Source organism: Trichosurus vulpecula, chromosome 5 (genome assembly GCF_011100635.1).
Source record: "Trichosurus vulpecula isolate mTriVul1 chromosome 5, mTriVul1.pri, whole genome shotgun sequence".
NCBI classification, from domain to species: domain Eukaryota; kingdom Metazoa; phylum Chordata; class Mammalia; order Diprotodontia; family Phalangeridae; genus Trichosurus; species Trichosurus vulpecula.
The window spans coordinates 116897813-116921664 of NC_050577.1; the positions used below are offsets into that span (position 1 = coordinate 116897813).

General features: G+C 43.7%; 1 protein-coding gene across 1 annotated transcript in view; it reads left to right on the forward strand.

Annotated features, from left to right (window-relative positions):
* Nucleotides 1-18549, forward strand: part of PODXL (podocalyxin like) — a 55625-nt gene extending 37076 nt beyond the window's left edge. Inside the window, exons 2-8 of the mRNA XM_036759772.1 lie at nt 5346-5729; nt 7001-7431; nt 7973-8044; nt 10283-10436; nt 10677-10738; nt 11906-12073; nt 12636-18549. Coding sequence (XP_036615667.1) covers nt 5346-5729; nt 7001-7431; nt 7973-8044; nt 10283-10436; nt 10677-10738; nt 11906-12073; nt 12636-12836 — 1472 coding nt within the window. The 3' untranslated portion in view covers nt 12837-18549. The remainder of the gene's footprint in view (nt 1-5345; nt 5730-7000; nt 7432-7972; nt 8045-10282; nt 10437-10676; nt 10739-11905; nt 12074-12635) is intronic.
* The last annotated feature ends 5303 nt before the right edge of the window (nt 18550-23852 follow it).

Genomic DNA, 23852 nt, shown 5'->3' on the forward strand with positions numbered 1-23852 from the left:
ATTCTACTTTGATATAGATGTGAGGTCAATGAATGAATGTTCTCTCCATATGCCAAGCACCATGCTAAGAAAGTGATACAAATATGTAGCTAGTGATTGTGTAAGACAAAGGTTTACAGAGTCCCATACAGATACTGTTGCATTCTCCTCAAATGACCCTGGAAAGTAGGTATTACTGTTCCCATTTTAAAGGTAGGGAAACTGAGGGACAGGTCACACTGTCTCATGGTGGCATTGTTATAAGCATCTATCAAGGAGCCAGTGTGTGCATTGCTGTATCTTTGTTCTAGAATCTAGGAGATGAATTTCCCTGCCCCTGCAGAACTTAGAGGTCTGGCTAGGGAAATTCTGCACATACTTTTGCAGGGGAGTATCAGGCAAGATAAGATACAGCCCTAACTGCGGCTAAAAGTATGTTTAGCAGATTTTGAAATCAGAGGGAAAATTGCACAGACCAAGGTGATACAGGGATTAGGTAAATCATCGAGAATCAAATGCGTTCCCTTCCTAGAAAGAAAAGGAACTGGGTGATGCTAAGAGGAATGTTAGGAATAATTTGGGGTTTACGTGTGACATCCTAGGGAAGGCTGTCATAGGGAAGACCCAAGTTATAGAAGCTTAACTCTTATCTCCCTCTGCTGGAGAGCCAGTGCAATACAGTGGAAAGAACATTGAATTTGCAATAAAGAGATTTGGGTGTGAAATGTTACTCAACTAATCACTTAGGCAGTGTGTTTGGGCATTGGGAAAGATTTACTTTCTTGTGAAATGGGATTAGACGAGATTCTCTTGTTCCTTCCAGCTCTAAATCATAGGATCTTTTTTTTCTTCCCAGGCAGCAAAAACCCGGATCTTTTTTTTCTTCCCAGGCAGCAAAAACCCAGCCTTCTCCATTATTTATAGCAAAGTGCCTTTAGTGGTGAAGGGAGGGCTATGGATCCTTGGTCCTTCCACAAAACCCCTCTAGCTTCTGCCTTGGGAGTATGGCAGCCAATGGGCACTCCCAGAAAGGGAGCTGGGATTTGGCACCCAAGGAGGCGCTAGGGAGTCAGGAGTCCCCAGCACCCCAAAGCTCCAGCTGCTCCCTGAAGGAAATGATAGAACATGAGAGGTCACTTCTCACGGTTAGCTTTGGTTTGAGTTTGCTGCTTTACAGGAACAGTCATAGAAACTTCTGATAATGACAAGAATAACAGCTTGCATTTATGTAACACTGAAAATAGCTGGCATTTATATGCCATTTTACAGATAAGGAAATTGATGCACATAAAAGTTAAGTGACCTATGCCAAGTGTCTGAAGTGGGGGATTCGAAGTCTTTGGTCTTCTTGATTCCCAAGTCCTGCCTTCTACTCACTGTGCAGCCTAGTGCTTCTAACTGTGTTCTCATTTGGTCCTTCTAGCAGCCTTGTGAGATTGTCCTCTTTGTACAGATTGTGAAACCGAGGCCGACAGGTTCAAGTGGCTTGCTAAGGGTCAACATAGCTAGTGTCTGAGTGACAGTTCATGACTCTTAAGTCAAGTACCCAAACTGTTCCAGGATCAAAGGATTGTCCAAGTGTAGATATGAAAAAGACCTAGGTGGGGGTGAGGAACCTGCTGCCTCGAGACCACGTGGCCTTCTAGGTCCTTCGGTACAGCCTTTTGACTGAGTCCAAGTTTTATAGAACAAATCCTTTTGTTAAGGGGGTTTGTTCTGTGAAGTTTGGGTTCAGTCAAAGGACCACACCTGAGGACCTAGAGGGCTACATGGTCTTTGAGGCCACAAGTTTCCCACCCCTCTCGGGTAATCTAGTCCCACTCCTTGTTTTCATGGAAGAGAAAACAGACCCAGAAGGATGAAGGGGACTGCTTGAGATCAGCCAGCTAGTGGCAGAACCAGAATTAGAACCCAGGGTGCCTGGCTTCTAGTCATTGCAGAGGTGGGGAGTGGGGAGTGGGTGAGTGGGTGAGAAGTTTCACCAAACTTCTTGATTTCTACAGGTTTATCCTTGGACCAGAGGGGAGAGAGGTGGAGATGCTGGCTCAGAACCAGTAACAACCTCACCACCACCCTGCTCCCACCAGCAGGCCCCCACTTCCTGGGGCATTCTTATATATTTCCTTTTCCATCTATTAATAGCCCCAGAGTCACTGTTCGTATAGGAGGAAAGCCTCCAGACCTGAAATGGGAGGAAGCCAGTGCTCCCCTGAGGGTGGAGAGCTGGGTAGGACTGAAGGATAAGAGCTGACTGGGCTGCATTTCTCTCCCCAACTCTATCCCTACCCCTCTGACAGGTGGAGCTCCCAGAGGAGATAGGAAGGTTTCCTCTGGAAGGGAACAAACACGCATAGTAAAGCAAAACATTTCCACGTTGGCCATATCCAAAAATGATTTACTAATCTTGTTAAGACAAATGATGAAAAACATTTTTATTAAGCACGTACTGTGGGCCAAACCCTGTGCTAAGCATTAAGAACAAAAAAGACGTCTACTCCAAAGATCGCATTCTAATTGATTGTAATGGGGGCAGATAGTTGGCCCAATGGATAGAGCACCAGGCTTAGTCAGGAAAACCCGAGTTCAAATCCGGCTTCAGACGCTTACTTGCTGTGTAACCCTAGGCAAGTTATTTACCCCCACTTTGACTCAGTTTCCTTATTGGTAAAATAGGAATAGCAATAGCCTTTACCTGCCAAGTTTGTTAACGAGGATCAGATGAGATGAGCACAGTGCCTGCCACGCAGGTGCTCTATGATGTTGTTGTCAGCATTACTGTTTTTATACGACACCTTAAAAGGCAAGAAGGACTTTAAAAGTTTTTTTTGACCTTCATCACTTGGCCCCAGCCTATCTTTCCAACCCTGTTAGATATTATTGTCTTTTCCAGCCTTTGTGGTCTTTAAGAAGGTCCTACTATGTGCCAGACAGTATTGTGAGTAGCTGGTGATGCACAGACAAAAAAGGGAAAGGGTCCTTGCTGTCATTAGGCTCATACTGTATCAATCTGTACGTACTCCTAAGTAAGTGTTCAGTCATTATGTGCCAGTACTGTTCATTAGGGACAGGATAGGAACTGGGGAGCTCCATACATCATCTCTGTCTTTGTATACCTTCCTGGCCTCTGTCTTAGAATCCTTTTTCTTTCAATGCTTCCTTCTACAAGAAAGGACATATTCATTTTTCTAGTACAGGGATACTTAACCTTGTTTCATGGACCCTGGACCCATTTGCCACTATGGTGGAAGCCTATGGACCCTTCCTGAGAATTTTTTTAACAATAAAGTAAAATATATAGAATTACAAAGGAAATACTGAAATAAAGTTGTTAAAATACAAAACCCCTCAAATTCCTTGAGGACAAGGACTGCCTTAGTATTCCTAGCAAGGTACCGTCTTGGAGTAGGTGGTAAGCCTTAATGGTAAGTCTTGAATAAGACACTAGAGTCAAATAAACCTGTTGAGTCCTGTGTCTATACAGTCCCACAGTCTACAGCAGAATGTCCTAGGCACAGGCTCCACCTTTTTCAGTTTGGCTTTGAGCAAGCAGTGCTAACAAGCCTAGGAACTATAGTCACTCAGGTCTAGGGGCAATGCCTTTGGTCCCTTGGTTGGGGGTGGAAGCGACATATCCTTAAACCTTGGGTTGGGCTGGTATGGGTATTTTTATGACCCCTGAGTATGGGTAAGAGCGATAGTCTAGGGAAGTTCCCAAAGGCCAAGTTCTCCAATAACTCAAGGTTCCCTACAGCGCAAATAACATGATAGAGGGCTGGCCTGAAGAACAAGTGAATGAAACATCTGGGATTCAAAGCGAATATTTATTTTCTGGGATTACCCGGGATAGGGTAGCAGATGGATATAGTTAGGCAGTGATCTGATGCCCTTAGTGTCCTATAAGCTAAGGAACTTCTCAAGAGGGTTGTTGTGGTAGATCACTTAGCAGCCTCTCTTAAGTTAGCTAGGCATTAGAGTCAGTCCTGTAGTTTTCATCCAGTCTCAGACACTTAATTGCTGTGTGGTGTTGGCCAAGTTTCTTGACCCAGAGCCTCATTTTCTTACTTAGGATTGGGAATTTATACTTCATCCACCACTTAACAGTCTCAAAAAACTTGACGGTATATTGCCCATGGTCACAAAGGCAAGATACAGCAGTTGTTCATTCATTTCAGTTATGTTCGACTCTTTGTGACCCCACTTGGGGTGTTCTTGACAAGGGTACTAGTGGTTTGTCCTTTCCTTTTCCAGCTCATTTTACAGATGAGAAATCACACAGCTAGTAAGTACAGGAAGATGAGTCTTCCTGACACCTGGCCAGGCACTCTTATTCACTGCCCCACGAAGCTGCCCAATATGGCAGAGGCAAGACCTCAAACCTGGCCTTCCTGGCTTCAAGACCAGTTCCTTGTCTGTTAATTATCTGTAAAATGGAGCTAATCATAGACCTGCTTCCTATCTCAAAGGGTTGTTATGAAGATCAAATAAGAAAATATGTATAAATCATTTTGCAAACCTTAGGGTGCTATTAAAATGTTATGTGTTAGCTAATGTTCTGTCCTGCATGTCAGGGTAAGCAGAGGGCTGTGACGGAAGGGAGAATTCTCCACCAATCCCAAGTTTCTAAAGCTGGCCTACAAATTCGAGATTGATTCTTCAGGGTAAAATATTATGCCTCCTTGGAAAACCATCACCTTTCATTCACATCTTCAGTGGAGAGGATTTGTCCAGATATTTTGGGGTGGGGATGGAGGAGCTCTGGGTCCCAGGAGCGGGGTGGGGGGGGGGGCTGTGAAACCAATTACTGTTCAGTTTTACTTCAAGACAGCCATGATTCTTTGCTTTCTTTTAGAAGGAAGAACCACATGTACAAAGTAGAGATCAGACGTAACTTGTCGTGTGGCTTTTTTTTTTCTGGCCTTTCCACATTCAGGGTGTGTGTATCAGGGAGTGGGGTTTGGATGGGAATGAGGCAGAAGAAGAGAAGGGCAAGAGGTAGCAAACCACTGAAGCTTGGAGGATATTTCATCGACACTTTAAAAAAATGTATTGATCTTAGTTTTTTTTTTACCTCTACATCGCAGTTTTCCCTCGTATCCTTCCACCTCCCAGAGAGGTGTCTCATAAAATAGTACTTTATGACAGAGGAAAAAAAACCAACCCAATAGATCAGTGCTTTGAAAAGTCAGAAAACTTAATCACTTACTTGGTTCCTTTTTTTATCTGTCAGAGGATACAGCAGAAGACATTATAAACATATATACAGAACAAGTATGTGACACAATACAAGGTGATGCCTTCACACATGCAGCTTGTTGCAAAAAGCTATTTAGGCGCTCACTTGTCTTTTCTCTTGGGATTATAAACAGGAAATGGGGCAGCAGCACCCACAACAGTTGCGGACACCACCACCTCTGCTGGAAGCACCCAGAGGGCAAGCACTCCAGGAATCAGCACATCTCTGAACACGATTCCCACACAGCCAACTGACCCTACAGAAACCAAGAAGATGACTAGCACTAACCTCACAGCGGCTGCTTTACCCCAAACTCAAAGTTCGCCCTCTTCCGAACCCCCCACGAGGGCCAATACAGTAGAGACAGCACAGACCACTGTAGCCCCTTCGACTGTAAGTACAACCTCGGAGCCTATCAAGAAGACCACATTGGCATCCGCTGCAGTCCCCGATGCTTTGGGAACCCAGACGTCCATTTCGCCAACACAGGTGATGAAATCTTCACCTTCACCATCAGGTGGGTAATTCTTATTTTTTTGTAGTGGGGAGAAGGTCATTGGGAAGATCAGATTTTGGAAAAGTAATAAATGTACCATCTACCTCTGCTTGGCCTAGACAGTGGGAGTTCCATAAAAAAAAGGTTAACAGTAAGAGAAAATGTGAGAACCTTGATTTAAATGCTCATTCCTACTCTCACCTTCTTGGTAGGGTGGACAATTAAACAAAATAAAACCATTCTTATTTGACTGTTGGAGATGGTCCCAATGGAACAATGAGCAGACCACACACACCCCAGCTCTTTGTCTTCCCAGCTTGGTTTTGCTCCTACCAAATAGTGTAGCCTGTAGCAATGCACCCCCTTGTCTAAACCCTCTCAGTTCCAAATAAAAAAATTAACTAGTTCATGTCCTGGGTGTTTTGTGGGAGGTTGTCCATGGTCCTCTCCAAACCATAACTTTATCTCGCATCTTCTTCTTTTGGAGGAAATCAAGGTTAAATGACTTACCCGTAGTCATACGGCTAGTGAGTATCTGAAGTTGGAATTGAACTCAGGTTCTCCTGACTCTGGGGCTGCTGATTGCTCTGTCTACTGTGCCACCTAGCTGCCCCAACCATAGCTTTTAATGAGCCCCTTAACATGAGACTGCCTTTACTAGTCATCTATAGGACACAAATCTAGTTCATAGCAAAAGCATTTAATTAAAATTTCTTTGAAAGTCAAAGAACTAAAGAACACTTCCTCCTAAGCCTCAAACTTACTCTCCTACAATGCTGTTAATTATAGCCTAAACCTGAAAGCCTCTACTTGACTGAAAGCTATAGCTCCTCTACTGTATCTCCTTACAAGGCCTGTGTGAGCTAGGCCAGAGGTTTTTACTTAGCCTCACCCTTCTTGGGCTTTCACTTGGCCTGATGAGTCCTAGTTTTCCACATCATAGCCTCCTCAGAGCTTGAAGACAATGTTTTCATGTCTTGAGTCAAGAAGAGCTCAGTTCAGATTTGACCTTAGTCCCTTACTATCTGTATGACCTCAGGCAAGTCTCTGTGCCCCAGTTCCCTTGTCTATAAAATGGAGATACTAGTAGCAGCTACCTCACGGGATTGTTGCGAAGATCTGACAGCGCCTGCCCGGCACACGTGTGTTGGGTTTGACAGCTACAAAGGAGTCCTAGGAGTGAGTCAGGATTTATTCTCTTAGGCTGTGGAAACAAGAGAAGGGGATGGTCTTCGCTCATTCCAGTACTTTTTCCCCCTCCCTGTCAACACATTTGCCTCTTTCCTCTGCAGCAGTAACTAAGGACCAGGGGAATGATACCACACAGACCACCTCGAGTATCATCACTCCATCCTCCAGCGTCACTGGGAGTTCACCTCGTCTGACCAGCCTCATCCCTTCCACTTCCGTGCCAGCAACCTTTCCTTCCGCTACCTCACCAGAGACCAACAGCTTAACTCCCAGTACTCAACCAACTATAGCTACCTCTGAGGCTACAACTTCAGAGACCTCTAACTACACAGCTTCAAATACCTCTGAGAGCACAGCTTCAGTTCCCTCTGAGAGCACAACTTCAGACACCTCTGGGATGATCCCTAGCAGGTCAACTTCAGTCGACTCTGAGAATCCTACCTCCTCACTCACTAGCCCCTCTTCTTCTCATCACCAGCCGCCTGCTATGACAACCTCTGAGTTTGAAATTTTCTCACCCATACCCAACAAGGTAACTACTTCAGCTGGCTTAAGAAATGTGAAGATTGGGGAGGGAAGAAGGGGCTTGTATAGAGATTAGGCAGAAGAGACCATATATTCCTTTATGTTCCTCCTTCTGAAAGGCATCTTCTTCACCCAAAATGCTAGCAAATCATGTGAAGTCCCTTCTAACTTTGCTGGGGTCTTCATCCCACACAAGAATCAGCCACTCAGGGCCTCAGCACTGAGTTGAGGCCATTTTAGTGAGGTCTTTTCTCCTCTTCCTATGTCCTAGGCTGGCCACTGGTGCCTCATAGACCCCAGTATCATTTGGTGATCAAAGCCTAGAAGGTCATAGTGACCCTTTTTCCTCCCCACTTTCCTTACCCTATTAGTGACAGTAGGGAGGGTGCGAATTTCAGATGTCCCTGGGCCAAGGCTTGACCTTGACCCCAGGACAAGTCTGCCCTGAGCTTCCTCCCTCGAGGGGCAGGTGTATAGCTGGGAGAAGTGATTGGCGGGGATAGAATTACCAGGTTTGGTGCTAAATTCACGACCCTGACTCCTTTCAGATAACGTGTCACGATGACAGCCATATAACAGAGAATCTGCTTATTCTGAAGATGACCAACTTCAGCATCTGTGTGAGTATTGCTCACCTACCTGGCCACACCAGCTTCATTGCTGTAGGTCTTAGATCCTTTCCTGTGTCCCTTTACTCTCAGCTTGGTCCTTCTTATAGGGTGGGAGAGTCCACATGGGTTTGGGAAAAGCCAGCCACTTGAAAGCAGTTTAGAAAGATGTTGGGGATTAGCATTCCCATCCATCTTCAAGGAGAAGTCTAAGGTTTTGTTTTATTCCTTTGGTCTAGAACTGTGATTTAATTAGGGACAGGAACTAATGAGAGGATTATCTCTACCAATGCAAGCTTGGCAACTAACTGTTCTGTAACCTGAAAAATTACCTGGGACGTTTAATGACTTGTCAGGCTTACACAGCCAGATTTGAACCCAGGCTTTTTGGAGGCCGACCCTCAGGAAAATGGATAGCCATGCTGCTGCTAGATTTAAAGTTAGGAAAAGCCTATTATAGTAACCACCTTTTAAAAAACAAACAAACCACAGATGCTGTTTTTAAATCGTCCAGATTTCTTTGTAAACCTCTCCTCCCTCCAAGTGTCAGTCCATAAAACAGAACCAGAATTTTTTTTTAAAGAGGAAGAAATGGGGGCAGAACACTAGAAAATCTGATGCTATGTCCTGTATTCTTCAACTGTGCCTCTTGCACCCACCTCCTACTAAACACCACCTTAAAGCACTAAATAAATGCCAGTCAGGCGCCAGGAAGACCTGAGTTCAAATCCATTCTCAGACACTTAACTAGCTGAGTCCCTTGGGAAGTCACTTAACCCATGTGCCTCAGTTTCCTCTTCTGTAAAATTGAGATAATAGTCACACCTACCTCCCAGGGTTTTCGTGAAGCACACATGAGATAATAATTGTAAAGCACTTAGCCAAGTACCTGGTACATAGTAGGCATTATAAATGTTATCATCATCATCATCATCGTCACACTCTAACTTGCATCACTTTTTTTTTTCCGGGGGGGCGGGGCGGCGCTGTATATGTCACACACACACACACACACACACACACACACACACCCGTTCCCTTTGCCTCTCTTTGAAGGAGGAGGGTGGAGAAGACTGGTCATTTTTCATGTTTGTAACTCCAGTCCCTCCAGCAATAGAGCCTAGCTTTTATAATTAAAGTGCTTGTTGAATAGAAGGAGACTTTTAGGTCTCATTTCAGTGGCTCAATGCTGCCCTCTGATGGCAATCTTCTGTTTTTGTAGCTGCCTACCTAAAAAGTGGGGAAAGCCTTTAGGGCATCTGGGTCTTCACACACATTTGTTCAGCAATCATTTATTACATACCTACAATATGGAAAAGCCTAGGATAGAGACAAAAGATGACCAAGACTCTTTTCTTAAATTATTAATAATCTGCCCTCAAGGAGTACAGAGTCATTGCATATTACAGGGAAATGAAAAGGCAGCTATACAAAAAGCTTGGAGTTGAAGAGGATGCTTCACAGGTCCAATAGGAAGTTTAACTTGGAGGTCACTGTAGGATCCTGCCCCCTTCTCATGAATTCCCCTGGCACCTCTGGGAACAACAGCCGCTGTTTCCTCCTCAAGGTATAATTCAGGCTTTTGCTAATATCTGGGGACCCGAGGGGCCAAATGAGTGGTTCCCAGGTTTTCAGTGCCCCTGTTACCTTTCCTCTACCCCATTCCTTTGTTTCTAGATCTTTAGAAAAAAAAGACCCTTTCCTTTCTTCCCATCCATAGAGCTGACTTGCTTTTCCAAATTCTTTGGGACTAGGCATTTCAGGATGTGATAGGGCCAGGCAGTTACTGGAAGAGCTTTCTCTGCCTTTCCTGTGTTCCTAGGGAATGAGTCCCTAAGGAATAATGGTCCTCATGGTGGCCTCTCTCTCCCAGCATATGTCGTCAGAGACACTGTTTTGAAGAAGTGACGTTATTTTTCCTCTTTTTGTTATGTGGAATGATTCTCTTGGAGGGGGAGATGGAAGAAGTGCTTAGGAAAGTTTAAGTGATGTTAAAAAAAAGGATTATTAAAAAAAGTAAAAGGCATGGCCATTCAGAGATCTTTAATCATTAAATTTGGTGGCTAAGCGGGGGAAGACTGGAGCAGAAAAGGGTTGGACCAGCACACCAGATGTATAACTTTTAATTGCTGGTCTCTTACTCATCTCATGGTCAGGTTTGCACTGGCAGAGCAAGTGCAACTCAGGTCCGTTTTCTCCAGGATCAAGAGCTACGCTTAGGGGAAAGTTACCTTTGTTTTCTACCCACAGGATGGTGTCAAGGACTCCCGTAACCATCCCCTCTACACGGCACTGTGCCGAGCAGGAAAGGCCAACTTCAACAAGGACAGGGATCTGTGTCACGTGCAACTGGTCTCCCAGCCAGAGAAGCAAGAAGTGGCAGTCCTCAATGTCTCTGTACAAAGTGAGTGGGTGTTGGTGGCTTGGAAATAGCCAGAGGCACCATTGAGTGCAGAAGAAAACTTCATGGAGAATGTAGGTCCACAAGGCATACCAGGCTGGTTTGGGCTGAACCACATAGAGACCCCCTATCCCAGTCTAGTGTCCTAGGAGTCTCAGGCAATCAGTTTCATTGCTCCTTTCCCCACCTACTACACCCAGTCCCCTGAGCATCATGTTCAGAGTCCTCTTCCTTTCCCCACAGCACACCTTCAGCCCAAGGAGCTATATGAAGTATTGAAGAAAAGATGGGATGATTTGAAAGCGGTAAGTAGCCCAAAGGAAACATTACAGGGTCTGGACAGAGGTTTCCTTAGGAGACCCCTCTCTTTCCCCTCTCTCTTCCCCTGCTCCCATAGAGTCTTAGAGAAGGGCCAGCCCTCAGTATTGCCTCTTCTTTAAGGGGTTCAGGATTCTAAAGGATCAGAGCAGAGCTAGGTGCTCAGGAGGAAAGGCCTCAATTGCTCCCTCTTGGCCAGCATCAAGGTGGAGTGGAATAAATAGATAAAGGGAAGAACAGAACCAAGGAACAAATGAGTACTAGACACCCTGCATTGGAATAGAGGATTCGGAGAGATCAGAGGTTTTCCAATCAACCAACAAGCATTTGTTGAGTACTTACTATAAGCCAGGCACTAGGCTAACCACTGGGGGTACCCGTACAAGTAGTAAAATTAAAAGCCCTGTTGGCAAGGTGCTTAAAAGCTAGCAGGTACCGATATTAGATAAGTACGGATAGCCTGGGCTCTAAACTCAGGGTCTGTGAACTTGGTTTCTAAAAATGGTTTGATTATTTTCAATATTATTGGTTTCCGTTGTAATCTTATGTATTTCATTTTATGCATTTAAAAATTCAGAAATGCATTCTGAGAAGCTGTCCGTAGGCCCCACCTGACTGCCAAAGGGGTCCACAATACATAAAAAGATTAAGAACCCCTGCTCAATTTCCCTCATATAACACAAATAAATACAAAAAAAAAGGAAACGCAAAGTTGTTAAAAATAGAAGGTAGTTGGGGAAGGAAGGAAGGCACTAGCAGCTGGGGAAAGGGGTTCATGCATGTAATTCTGCTTGATTTGATTTTTGAGGACAAGAGGGAAGCTATGAGGTAGGTAAGGATGGAAGGCATTCCATGGTATGAAGAACAGCTCGTGCACAGACTGACAGATGGCAGATGTAGTGTCTAGTCTGAAGAAACATAGGGAAGGCCAGTTTGTCTGGATCGTAGAGTGCAGGAAGAGATTAAATGTCCAGTGAGGTTTGGAAGGTAGCTTGGGGGCCTGGAAACAGGGGAAGCATGCTGGGGGAGCCACTGGAGTTGAGTAGGGGACAGTCATGAGAGGCACTTAGCACAATGCCTAACACACAGTAGGTGCTGAAGTACTCGATGCATGTATGGTGCAGAACCTGACTAATGAATTCCTTCCTGGGCAGTTGGGAGTTAGTAACATGACGTACGGAAAGGAAAGTCTGGACAAGGATGTGGAAGACCGCTTCAGCATGCCTCTCATCATTACTATTGTTTGCATGGCAGCCTTCCTCCTCCTCGTGGCTGCCCTTTATGGCTGTTTCCACCAGCGCTTTACTCAGCGTAAGGACCAGGTGAGAACCCTGCTCATTTTACCCCTGGCCTACCTACTGAGAATGAGATGAGATGGTGTGATTTGAGGAACACCAACATTTCTGCCCACCTCCCACCCGCTATGCCATGCCTCATGCCCTCTCTTTTCTCTTAAATGTACGGTCTAATGATATACTTAAGTGTTCCATTTCCACCTAGGTTAAATATAAAAGGTAGGGGCATTGTCCCTAAAGGGCTTCTATTAAAATGCCAAAGGAAGGGTTTGGGGCTCATCTTGGGATCATGTAAAGGGTGTGGTCTCTAAAAGGAGATGAGACTTAAAAGAAAAGGAGTTGGTCCTGGTTCATTTCCTCCCCTCTCCAGGAAAACAAAACAAACAAACAACTTGCCCAGTATTACTGAGCTCTCCAGTGAGGGCATCACCTGGAGTTGCCTCTAGAGGGACCCAGCTGCTTAATATTGTAGTGGAGGACTTCATGGACTTGTAATGGGGGGAGAGGGGGCGGCAATCACTAGATTCATGAGACACCCCAGTCCCTCCCACTGGCTTTTCCCTTAGTCATCTTCCCATCCCTTTCCCAGCAACGCCTGACGGAGGAACTGCAGACTGTGGAGAATGGTTACCATGACAACCCAACCCTGGAAGTGATGGAGACTTCCTCTGAGATGCAGGAGAAGAAAGTGGCCAATCTCAATGGTGAGCTGGGGGACAGCTGGATCGTCCCACTTGACAACCTGACCAAGGATGATCTGGACCAGGAAGAGGAGGATACACACCTGTAAGGCCACATATCTGCCAGCTCTGACCACTACCGTGCGACTCTTGAGACTTGATCACCCAAAGTGCCACTTGAGTAGGGGGAGGAAAATCAACCTCCTCCCCACCTTGAGAGAGACATAAGTAGGGAAAGAAACAAGGAGGGAGCAGATGCCTACGTGCAGGGTCGTGGGTCTCCTTCTTCCCCACCCCACCTCATCTCAAGGAGGCTTTAACTTTTTCATTTTCTAGCCAATGGGAACAATTCATCTTAAGAAGTTAGAAGAGGGCAAAGGCGGGATGGGAAAATGGCCGCGCAGTTTCCTCTGGAACTGTCTTGGATTTTGTGGTTAGGACAGCTAGAAAGATGCAATGGAAAGCAAAGCTGGTGGCAGTTTATATCCATTTGGAGACCTGATTCCTAGCCTTTTCTCCCCTTCTCAGGAGCAAAGCTATTTGTCATCCTTTCTTAGCTTCCCAGGGGCCTCCTGGCAAGGGCACAGATCACCCCTTGCCTTGAACGACTTACTGTAAGCAAAATTCTGATTTCCTTGTTCACCTGTTTGGTGAGGTGGAGATTTTACTGCCAGACCCAAGTGTGAATTGTTCCTGCTCAAGGAATCCATCCAGAGGTGAGGCAGGATTAAAACTTCCTGAATTGACATACTGGCTGGCAGGAAGCTTTGGCACTCAGCACTGTTCTCTCAACTCACTCCTTGCTGTTAAGATACTGTTTAGAGTGGGTCCAGGGGAAGAGATCTGCCTGCTTCATATCCAGCTAACACCTCTCAACTCCCCTGACGCCATGGAGGACATCATACTCTCTGATCTGCACATATTACCTGTTCGGGAGAAAGGATCCCAGAACCCACGTGGCCCCTCCCTCCCACCACTGAAGTAGAAGCTGCTTTTTGGGACAAAGCCCCCCACTCCTGAGGATCATCTGGCAGCACGGTGTCTTAAAATAGACAATCAATGCAGCAGGAAAGGGTAGGATCCACCCAACCCTACATGTGAAACTCAGGGACTGACCGAGTTGCTGGGAATTATTTATGAAGGAGGGAGAGCAGGTGGCAGACCCTCACCTCTTCCCTCACAAACACACAACCCCAAGATCAAACTGTCCAGCCTTCTGTGTCCGTCGGGTATCATGAGCCGTCCACGTTTCATCTTCTGACCATTCTTGTCCATGTTCTTCTCTGGAGATTTCCTACAAAGGATCTAATTAGTGGGTTAGCAGCCTTGCTCTCCCCACCCCGTTATCTTTGCTCTTCTTATTTGCCTAGCCCACCCTCTTTCCCCATCACACATAGCTCATGCTACCCCTGGGTCACTGTTGGATGGTGACCATATAGCTCATTTATGCTTACCAGGCACCTAAGTAGTGAGTCACACTAAAAGACTTATTTCAATCCAGTCCTTTAAAGACAGTACACGTGTAGATAGGGATACAAGTAAGGGCATCTGGGGTGGTTGTATACTCAGAAATCCATGATGCTGGCAAAACCTATCTATTGAAAAAGATGGCTTTTAAAAAAACATAGTCATTCAAAAGTTGCCAAAAATGGCAGCTTTTATTCATGTCACCTTCTTGCTAGCCTCTGATAACTCTGGAGCAAGTCAGTGGGAATATTGGTACTTAAAACTGGCTCATTTTGGGGAATTCCGGGGACTTTTCACTTGGGGCACATCTCAAAACTGACTTCAGGTTTCCATTACTGATTGTAGCTTTTAGCCTCAATTTATGGACTTTTAGGAAGAAAGTAAACATTGAGGATCAGGTGGACTTAAGCACCCTGGACCTGGCCTGGAATATGGTCACATAGTCTAAAAATTTAGTTGGAAAATTTCACATGTGCTAGTTATTATTAATGTTATTTTCTAAGTTTGCTAAGTCTTAGGGAGGCTGCAGTCCAGGTTCTGGAAAAGTGGCAGATGTTGGTTCTTGGGGTTTAGCAGCACCCATCCCTGGGAAGCAGTAATTAATATTCAGTACTTATGTTTGGATTCAAACCTATTCTCGCCATTTGGATGTTCTGCTCCAGTTTTCCTGTAGTGCCACTGGGGGGGCGGGGCGGGTTTCAGAATTGCCCCCTGGCTGCCCCAATTTAAACCACTCCAGGTCATCAGAAATCAATTTTGGCCAGCGCATTTCCTGAGCTGCCAGCCTGGGGCCAGCTAGTAGCAGGGAGGACGAGAGGCTTCTTAGGGAACTGTACTACAGCAGGCTTACCATCTTATTTTCTTGAAGTCTGCAGGAGTTTGGCATGGAGTTTGCACCTGTGCCCAAGGCCCCCAAATGCTAGTAGGACCTCTGGAAGTAGTTGTCTCTCAGGCTCCAGGAAGCAGCTGTTTGAGTGCCTTTTGTGGCATTGATGTGAGCTGGTAGTCTTTTAAGTGCCTCTTTGTCCAGGAGGCAGCAGGCCAATTTTTTACAGGTTTGACTCGGGTCCATTTGAACACTAATTACCCAGAGGATGTGTCAGCATCCTCTGATGGAGGATATCAGAGTTCTGGTAGAATTCACCTCTTTAGGGTAGGCTTTATTTTTTTAAATGCTAGACTCGTGATTGCCTTTGGAGTAGAGAATTCCTGGTCAAGATTTTTAGGCAGATAAGCGATTGCCCTGTAACTTGGAGGTCAAGTGAATTGTTCAGCACCCAAACAGTCAACACTTGACTCTGTCGGGATTTGAACATAGGTCTTGATTCTGAGGCTGGCTTTCTAGCCACTGCTAAAGTTGCTTCTCTTGGGTTACTAAATTTAAAGGGTCCAAAGTACAAACTTCTCGGCCCCAGAACTGCCTCCATAATTACCTCTGACAATAAGTTGGGACAACTCCAGGCCCAAAAGGGCCTTTCCACCCAGATTTGGCTCTCAGGCTCTAGAGCTCTTATGGGCACTTTGAGCAAGTCCAGATTTAGAGGGATGTTAAGCTAGCATCCCTCATTTACACACAACCACATGACTTTTACATTGCTTTCGTTTGGACTATTAGATCGTAGAAACAAAGAAAGGAGATGTATTTTGATCCAGAATGAAGGGGTCTCCTCCTTCATGCCCAGTATTAAGGCTTTTACTGACCTTCTTGCTCTTTTTCAAATGCCCATGCCTTATTCATGGGTGAAAAAACTTAGTCTGTATTCTCCTCTGTTGCTTATTTCTGCTGCCTTTAACCTAGGCATGGCTGTATTCTCCCAGGCAGAAAGACCAAGCAGAGGAAGCCTTGTGTCGGGGGCCATAGTTAGCTTCTTTAGTTGCAACACATCCTAAGAGGCAAGAGCAGTCGAAGCCCAGACTGAGATAATTCAGGTTATAACTGTTCTGAAGAAGTTTTGGGAGGCTGAATACGTACCTTCTCAATCATAGCTACCTTTTGGAAATTCCCCAGAAGTCTTTTATCTCATAGTATTATATGTACCTAGGGCATAAAACATAGTACATTCTGACCCTCACACTACCCACCCTCCATTGAGACAGTTGGGTGGTTACCACCCCTCAAAATCTCAGTTATTGGTTGGAAGAATATAGTTCAAGTGAGCATGGGTCCTCAAAAAGGCCATGCTAAGGAGGAATTTTGAACTTCCATTTTTTAAAAATAAAAATTTTATCTATATCTTTTGTTTTTACATTGCCTCAATTTTCCTCTGGATCTTCCCCCTCCCTTCCTTTTCCTATAATCTGTCTTGTAACAAAGAATTCTTTTTTCTTTTTAAGAAAAAAGAAACTTGGCAGATGACAGGTTTCCGGAGGCTGCCTGATAATTGAGCTAGATGTCATGAACCAACACCCACTGAACAAGCCACCAGCTGCCATCAAACCCAGCCTCAGCAAGTAAACTGGGGGGAGCACTGACAGATCATTAAATAGAAATACAGAACTTTCCTTCCCATTTAAAGGAAGGAAATGATGCCATTATAAGTAATTCAGGATAATACACAGGTTTGATCTCTAGAAAAGGGTTTTTCTTGATCTCTGCCCTACCACAAGTGAAGTCTGAAGCAGACGTATTATTTAGAATCTCCAAATCCTTGATCTTCTTAATTGTGCTCTGGATGCAATTTGGAAAAAAAAAGTCCATGGTATACATACGTATTTTTTGAAGATACATATATAGGACTATCACACATTAAACTCTGACTTGCTGTAAGAATATACTTTTGGAAATGGTCATAAATTAAAAAAATTTAAAACAGTGCATTGGGCCCGATCCAGCATTCATTCTGGACCCCCAAGAACAGGTTTTTTTTACCTCCCATTTCTCATCTATGGCATGCACAAAGGGACTATCGATGAAGGAGGAAAGTCAGTGTATACTGTCTGGTGAGTCTAGTTTTTCAAGTGATGAAACTGAGGCTTAAAAGAAGTAGTTACTTGTCATGGAGGGCCACAGACCTCCTTACTGGCAGAAACTGGACTAGAATTTTGTGTCTTGATTCCAGATCAGTTATTTTAGCACTTACATATACATGCCTCATTGGCCTGAAGGCATGAAATCCTCTTCCCATTCTCACTTGAAACCTCTGGATCAGTGTTGGCTTAGAAGCTTTCAGGTCAGCTGTGCACCAGGGAAAACTTCTTTCTAAATGCAAAGACAATGTATCTTTTCCAAACAACACCAGTAATAGGCTTCCTGCTCCATATCTGAGGAATACAAATTTCCTTTTGAAAAAGCAAATCACAAAGAGCTTGGTCTCAGACTCACATAAGTTGGTTGTGACCAGCTAGTAGGATAGCAGGGTTTCTGGAACACAGGAGTCTCCCAGGGTCTCCTGCCTCTCTACCTTGGGATTGGTTTAGCCGCTAAACTTCAGCATCTTCCAGCAAAGCTCCATCCCAAACAAGATTTCCACCTGATCCTTAGGTATATGCTTCAGACTTGATATGGTCCAGTCATTTGCCCACTGTGAGTGGTTGGCCTTGTGGATCACCACTTTGAATCCCAAATCTTTTGAATTTTGTATAAATACATTTACCAGGTGCTGATCCATCTGAAATAAATTGTTAATAATTTCTCTAGATCTGTTTCCAAGGGAATCTTCTGAGACTGGCCCATTTTGTTTGCATCTTTAGAGAATGAGGGCAGAACAGAGTGTGACTGCTATGTTTGGGGAAGGGAGGAGAGAGGAAGGGAAGGCTAAGCACAGATTCAAGAGGGCACAAAGATAGGAGGACACCAGTTGCTGCCTTCTGGCTCCCTCGTGAATTGCAATCCCTAGATCACAGGCCTGAGACTAAAAGGAACAAAATGCTCGATTAGTTAGAGTTTAGGCACTCATGGTTGACACCTTTAGAAATTCTGGAATTTGAAATAGCAAATTTTTTCAGATGTCTCTTGGGTGGTGTTGGGATTCTTTAAAACCACTCTTATAATTGCACATGGAAAAAAGTCCCTTTCAGGTCCAGGATTTTTGTTTGCTGGGTTAGAAATGGGTGGGGGTGAAGAGAGGAGTTGAAGCATTCCCTACTTTTCTCACTTGGCATATCCACTTTAGAATACATCAGGCCCAGACACAAAACTATTAAGGGAATACGTTCTAAGGGGCCTTAAAAAAAATTGCTATCTACACTATCAGGATGGTTCTCCTGGCTGCTGTTGCTGAGCAGGAACAGATGTCTAAAGTACACTGGAATTTACTGAGAAACTGGATTGTAGAGATTATGGTGAATTCTTTCATTTTCCTACAAAACTATATTTTGGAAAACTTTATGCTGTCAATTAAAGTTCTTTTGTGTAAAGTTGGTCTCAAGCCCTGATATTTCATTCTAACTGGCTAAAACTGCGTGTGTGGTGGGGGCAGGGTATTTGGTACAATCTATGGGAGTTATTGATGGGTTGGCAAAGGCAGGAGAAAGGTCAAGGAAAGGAGATGAAAATTCAATCTAGAAAATAAGGAACGTACAGGGTGTGTTAGTGGACAGCCCATCAGATCTCCAGAGATCTGTCATATTAGCTTAGCAACCATAGACTACCTTTTCCTTTCCCTTTGTATGTAACTTAAGTGAGATCTGTGGGACACCCCATGAAGGACTGGAGAAGAGAGCCCATTATTACATTCTATCATCATCATCTTTGACTGGCTACGGGACCTAAATATCCACTTGAGTGTTAGAAGTAAGGGTCTTATCAACTTTCCTGATTCCCATGGGAGAAAAATATTAATGACTTCAGCTCATAGGGACTGTGCTCATTTTTTATATGGAACACCTTAGTAAGACACAGTGGAATAGTGAGAGCAGTTCATTAGTTGGGTATCAGCATGTAGGTTAGAATTAGGGTGTTTCAAAACAAACATTTGAAGTGTGCCAGGATCAGGAAGGGAAATTAAGTATAAATGAAGGAACACCCAGGACAGGATTTTGGCCATCTAGGCAACAGAGACTGTTCCAAGAAAAATGACTCAGGGTTTATCACTGGGGTCACAAATGGGACCAGAGGCTCTACAGTCTTCCTGGACACAGTCACCTTTATTTCCTACCAGCCAAGAGGCCAGGTTCTGCTCTTCTTCCACAGTCTCTACCATCAATCTTACCTAGTGCTATTCATGGTATGTGGGATGGATTCTGTCACTAGGTAGGGTGTCCTGATGAGTCGACTAACCTAAAATGGGGAGAGGTTTTGGTGAAGGAGGTGCTTATTTTAATTGCCAAGCACAACTAAATCAAACAATTTAAAAGTTCTTAGGCTGCTTTCTTAATAGCCCTATCCTAGTGTTCCTCTTTAAGGATATTTAAGCAGCTGAATGGCATAGCCTGTCATCCCTCAGTTTCCTCAGCTGTAGCATGAGGACACTAGCTACTGCCCAGAGTTGTGAAGATCAAATAAGATCATTGATAAAGTGTTTAGCACAATGGCTGACCACAGCAGGCTACCATGAGGCATAGGAGTTGAATGGCTTGCTCAAGGCCGCAGAATCACTGATAGTAGAAGTATGGATAAGATCTGGGGATAATGTCTGTTGGACAGATCTGACGGATGGATAAAACAAGTGCTGTCAAACCTGTGTCCAAAAGGCAATTTCGAAAATGGGTTGCTTCTATCTCAGCAAAACTTCAACTGTGCTATCATCTCCCTCTCCCCTTCTGTGATCACCAGCTGCCCCCAGATAACAAACACAGACCTGGATCTTGGGTTGGCCACTTCCAGTTTCTAATTCTCTTTTGCAGTGGGGAAATATGGTGCTTCTCCTGATGATGGCCTCTCAGTCATGATCAGGGTGGTATTGATCATCGTCCTGTCCCAGCCCTGGCTGCTAGAAACAATCCCAGTACTCGACACAAAGTCCCCATCCTCTATTCCAGTATTAAAATGGTACGAATGTGAACAGGCTCTAAGAATTTAAAAAGGAACAATCTACGTAACTTTTCAGATACCCATTTACCATCCTATTTAGTTATGCTGAAGGACTATAGATAATAAAGCACTGAGCATGCTTGGGAGCCAGGAAGGCCTAGGTAAAAAAACAAAACCAAAAAAACTACACCTCAGACATTATCCTTGGGCGCACAAGCAAGGCTTTTAATCTGTCTTGCTTTCTTCATAAAAAAACAATTACAAAAATATCTATGCTTAGGATGGTTAGGATCAAATGAGAATTTGTACAAAAAATAGGTTGCCACCTTCCAGCACCGTATAAGTGTCAATTATTATAGAGTTAGTTGGTCAATTTTCCTGACAGGACTTTTCTGGGAGGGAGGCTGTTTTTCATAAGGGTCTGCATTTATACAGTTGAAAGTTTTCCTATTTTTTGCCTGTTGTGATGAGGGAGGGGGGCCAAAGTTCCTGGGGAGCAGGGATCCCATTCTGTGTATTAAGACTTAAATCTAGCCTCATTAGTTAAGGAAGAATTTGTGGTCAACATTGTTGGGACCGCTGAAAGCCATCCCAACTGGAGCCAGTAAGAATACAATAAGGGAGAGAAGACCATTTATTTCCCACGTTCCTGGCCTTATCATCCTACATCACTCTTTCCTGTTTTGAGGACACACAGAGAAATGTTATTTATATGCCATACTCAAAAGCAGACCCAAAAATGAAGTAGGGAAAGGGCTATTTGATTTGCAGATTGAAGAAAATTTCTGCCACAAACAAGCAAGCATCTCATCCCACAAGAGCTAGATACATGATAAAGCCAGGAGGATTCAAGCCAGATAAGAAGGGGTAGGAAAAAGAAAAATCCTTAGCCCAGCATTGTGGAAATACTTTGTTGACTATACATGACACATGCAGCCAAACCTGGGAGTAAACTTGGCCCCTGTACAGGAGCCTACACAATTAGTGTAGCAATTAAAAACAATTTTTTTTTTAAAAGCTTAGGGCTGTTATGACCAACCCACCACTCCTGATGTTGGCAGCTACATTTCCAGGGACCTTTTTTTTTTCTTACCCTGGGGACCCATAGGCAGAATTTCCCAGATCACTACAGTATTTGCCAAGTCATTCCTCTTCCACGTTATTTTATACACATAATCACCACCTGTGATTTAAATCCCTCTTTTATAGGACCTACTGCAATAGACATAATAAGCTCTATTTAAAAAAAAAAACAAAACTCAATATATAAAAATTTGATATTGTGAAATCAGGCAATTATTCAATTTACTGAAGTGTTTTAAATTCACAAAAGAACTTACCAGAGTACCCTTTAACTAGGGAGCTCCCTAAATCTGTTTTAAATTGATTTATGAAAATTCCCTCTACAAACATTTCCAAAAATACTTGTTTTGTGAGTTTCTAAAACCTACTTCTTTATTGCTGTTTCTTGTAGTTTAGACAATCCTAAATAACTTACAAAGAACATAAATTTCCTGCCTCCCTTACCTTCTTAAGTCTCCATATTAGGAATCCAACTCTTCTTTAAGAACAAAGTTCAACTTAAACAAAAAGGGGATGGGGTAGGAGTAAAGTGTCCCAGTAATTTAATGGTCAGTTTTAAAGGGTACTCTTTTAAAAAGCGAAAAAAGAAAAAAGAAGAAGACATCCTGCATTTCCCATATACAACTTTTTATTAAGAAAAAATGAACAAAATACATTCTTTCTCCATATGTACATTACATACAACATAATTCTACAATTACTTGTTCAGCAGATCACTCACTCATTTATTCACAGAGTAGTGCTCACATATTCACCCAACCAGGGATCAGAAAATTACTTGTGCTCAAAGGGGGAAAAAAAAAGTATTCTACTGATCAAAAAAGAGAAACCCAGGAAATGGAGGGCAGGAGGAAGGGGAATGGTGGTATAAGGAGGGGAAAAGAGTGTTATGGGAAAAGAGCCCAGCACAGATGTCACAGAACCTCAGCAAGGCAATATAACAGTATCTAGTGAGATCTGGTGTCCTAAAATCTGACCTGTTTCCCAGGTGCAAGTCCACCTCACATTTATTTTGGCTTTCTCCAGGTCCTCCTGCCTCTCATCGATGTTTGGGGCACCCTTGGACACAGCCCTGAGCACACGTGTGCAGGGAAGCTAGATTAGAGCACTCTAGACAGACCACAGTGGCTTTTCTCTTCTATACAGTGATATGAATCCTGTACTAATAAGGCTGTGGGGAGGATGCCCAACTCACCAACACAAATTTCTTAGATGGAGAAAGTGACCAGCTTTCACTAACATCATCCTTATTTCTCAACTATGTAATTTAGCCTCTGTTTCTCTACGTGAAAAACTTTTGACACAGCCTGTGAGGAGAAACGTACTTTTTTTTTTTAGGACACAGCTGTAATTCTAATGCCATGAGGGGTAGTTTGTATCTAAAAGTTCCATCTTACAAAAGGACATGACTCAGATGTTGATGCCAATGCATATCTGATTTTGAAGCCCAACCACTTGGCAGAATAACCTGTTAAACTGAAACATCCACCACCATGAGGCAAGACAACTCATATCCAATAGAGCGATTTCTACTGGCAAAAATTTCTTCAGATCTCTATTGAGAAATAGGAATACCTTCAAAGTACACAAGCTTTATCCTTAACAGGCACCAATGAATGAATTGGTATATTAGCCTGAATTCCTTTGCTCAGCCAGGTTCTCTTACAAAATAGGTTTACCGCAAACTTTCTACCATTTCTAGGGTGGTTAAGAAGCCAAAGGGAATGTAAATCTAAGAAGTGTCATTAAAGATTTTCAGCACTAAAACGTCGTATGATCTGACTGCTAGAAGTATATGTGTCTGATCTGGGATCCATTACAATGTGGCAGGTGTCAAGACTAAGAAGCAGATTTTGGAAAAAGTTAAGCTTCGGGCTGTGGACGCCATACTCTCTCTCTATTGGACCTCTATTTTTGTGGCTCATAGGCTCTACCTTTATCTGAAAGCATTAAAGATTCTTCCTGTTGGCTGTGAGAACGTCAAAGTTGACTGTTTTACCCTATCATGCCTCTAACTTGCCAGCAAACGTGTCCTTTTACACCAGGATGAAAACAGAGAAGCATGACTCCATGTACTGAAGTCCACTTTCCCACTTGTTTTCTGAAAAACAAAGCTCTGCCTTATCACACAGTCTTTTGAGTGGACCTGATGGGTTTGGGGTGAGGGAGTTGTTTAATTATAAGGACTAAATCCAGGAAAATCAAGCCTATATAGAAAGCTGCTCAAACACACATGTAGCTTTCTAAATCAAGAGGATCAAAATAATCTTATTTTGAAACTTCTATTGGGTTGCATAACCCACGTGAGGCAATACACTACTATTGAAATCATTCCTTTCAAAAGGCACCTCACACATCTTAATAGTATGAGTTGGCTTGAGAACCAGCACAAATACCACATCTCTGGGGCAGGCTGAATTTCAGGAAAGAAAAATGAGTAAATCACCATCTCTTCCTCTGGCATGCTTTCAACTGACAAGGCACTCATTTGCAAATTGTCAACTGAAATATACACCTTGCTGTGGCATTAGTCTGGGGAAAAACTGCAAGAGGGGTACAAGCAGGGGAATTCTTTTTCTTTGCTCTCCCCAACCCCAATTTAGTAAAAATTAAAATAAGCCTTTTGAAAGCAGATGGCCTCCTTTCTCATATGAATTGGGACAGG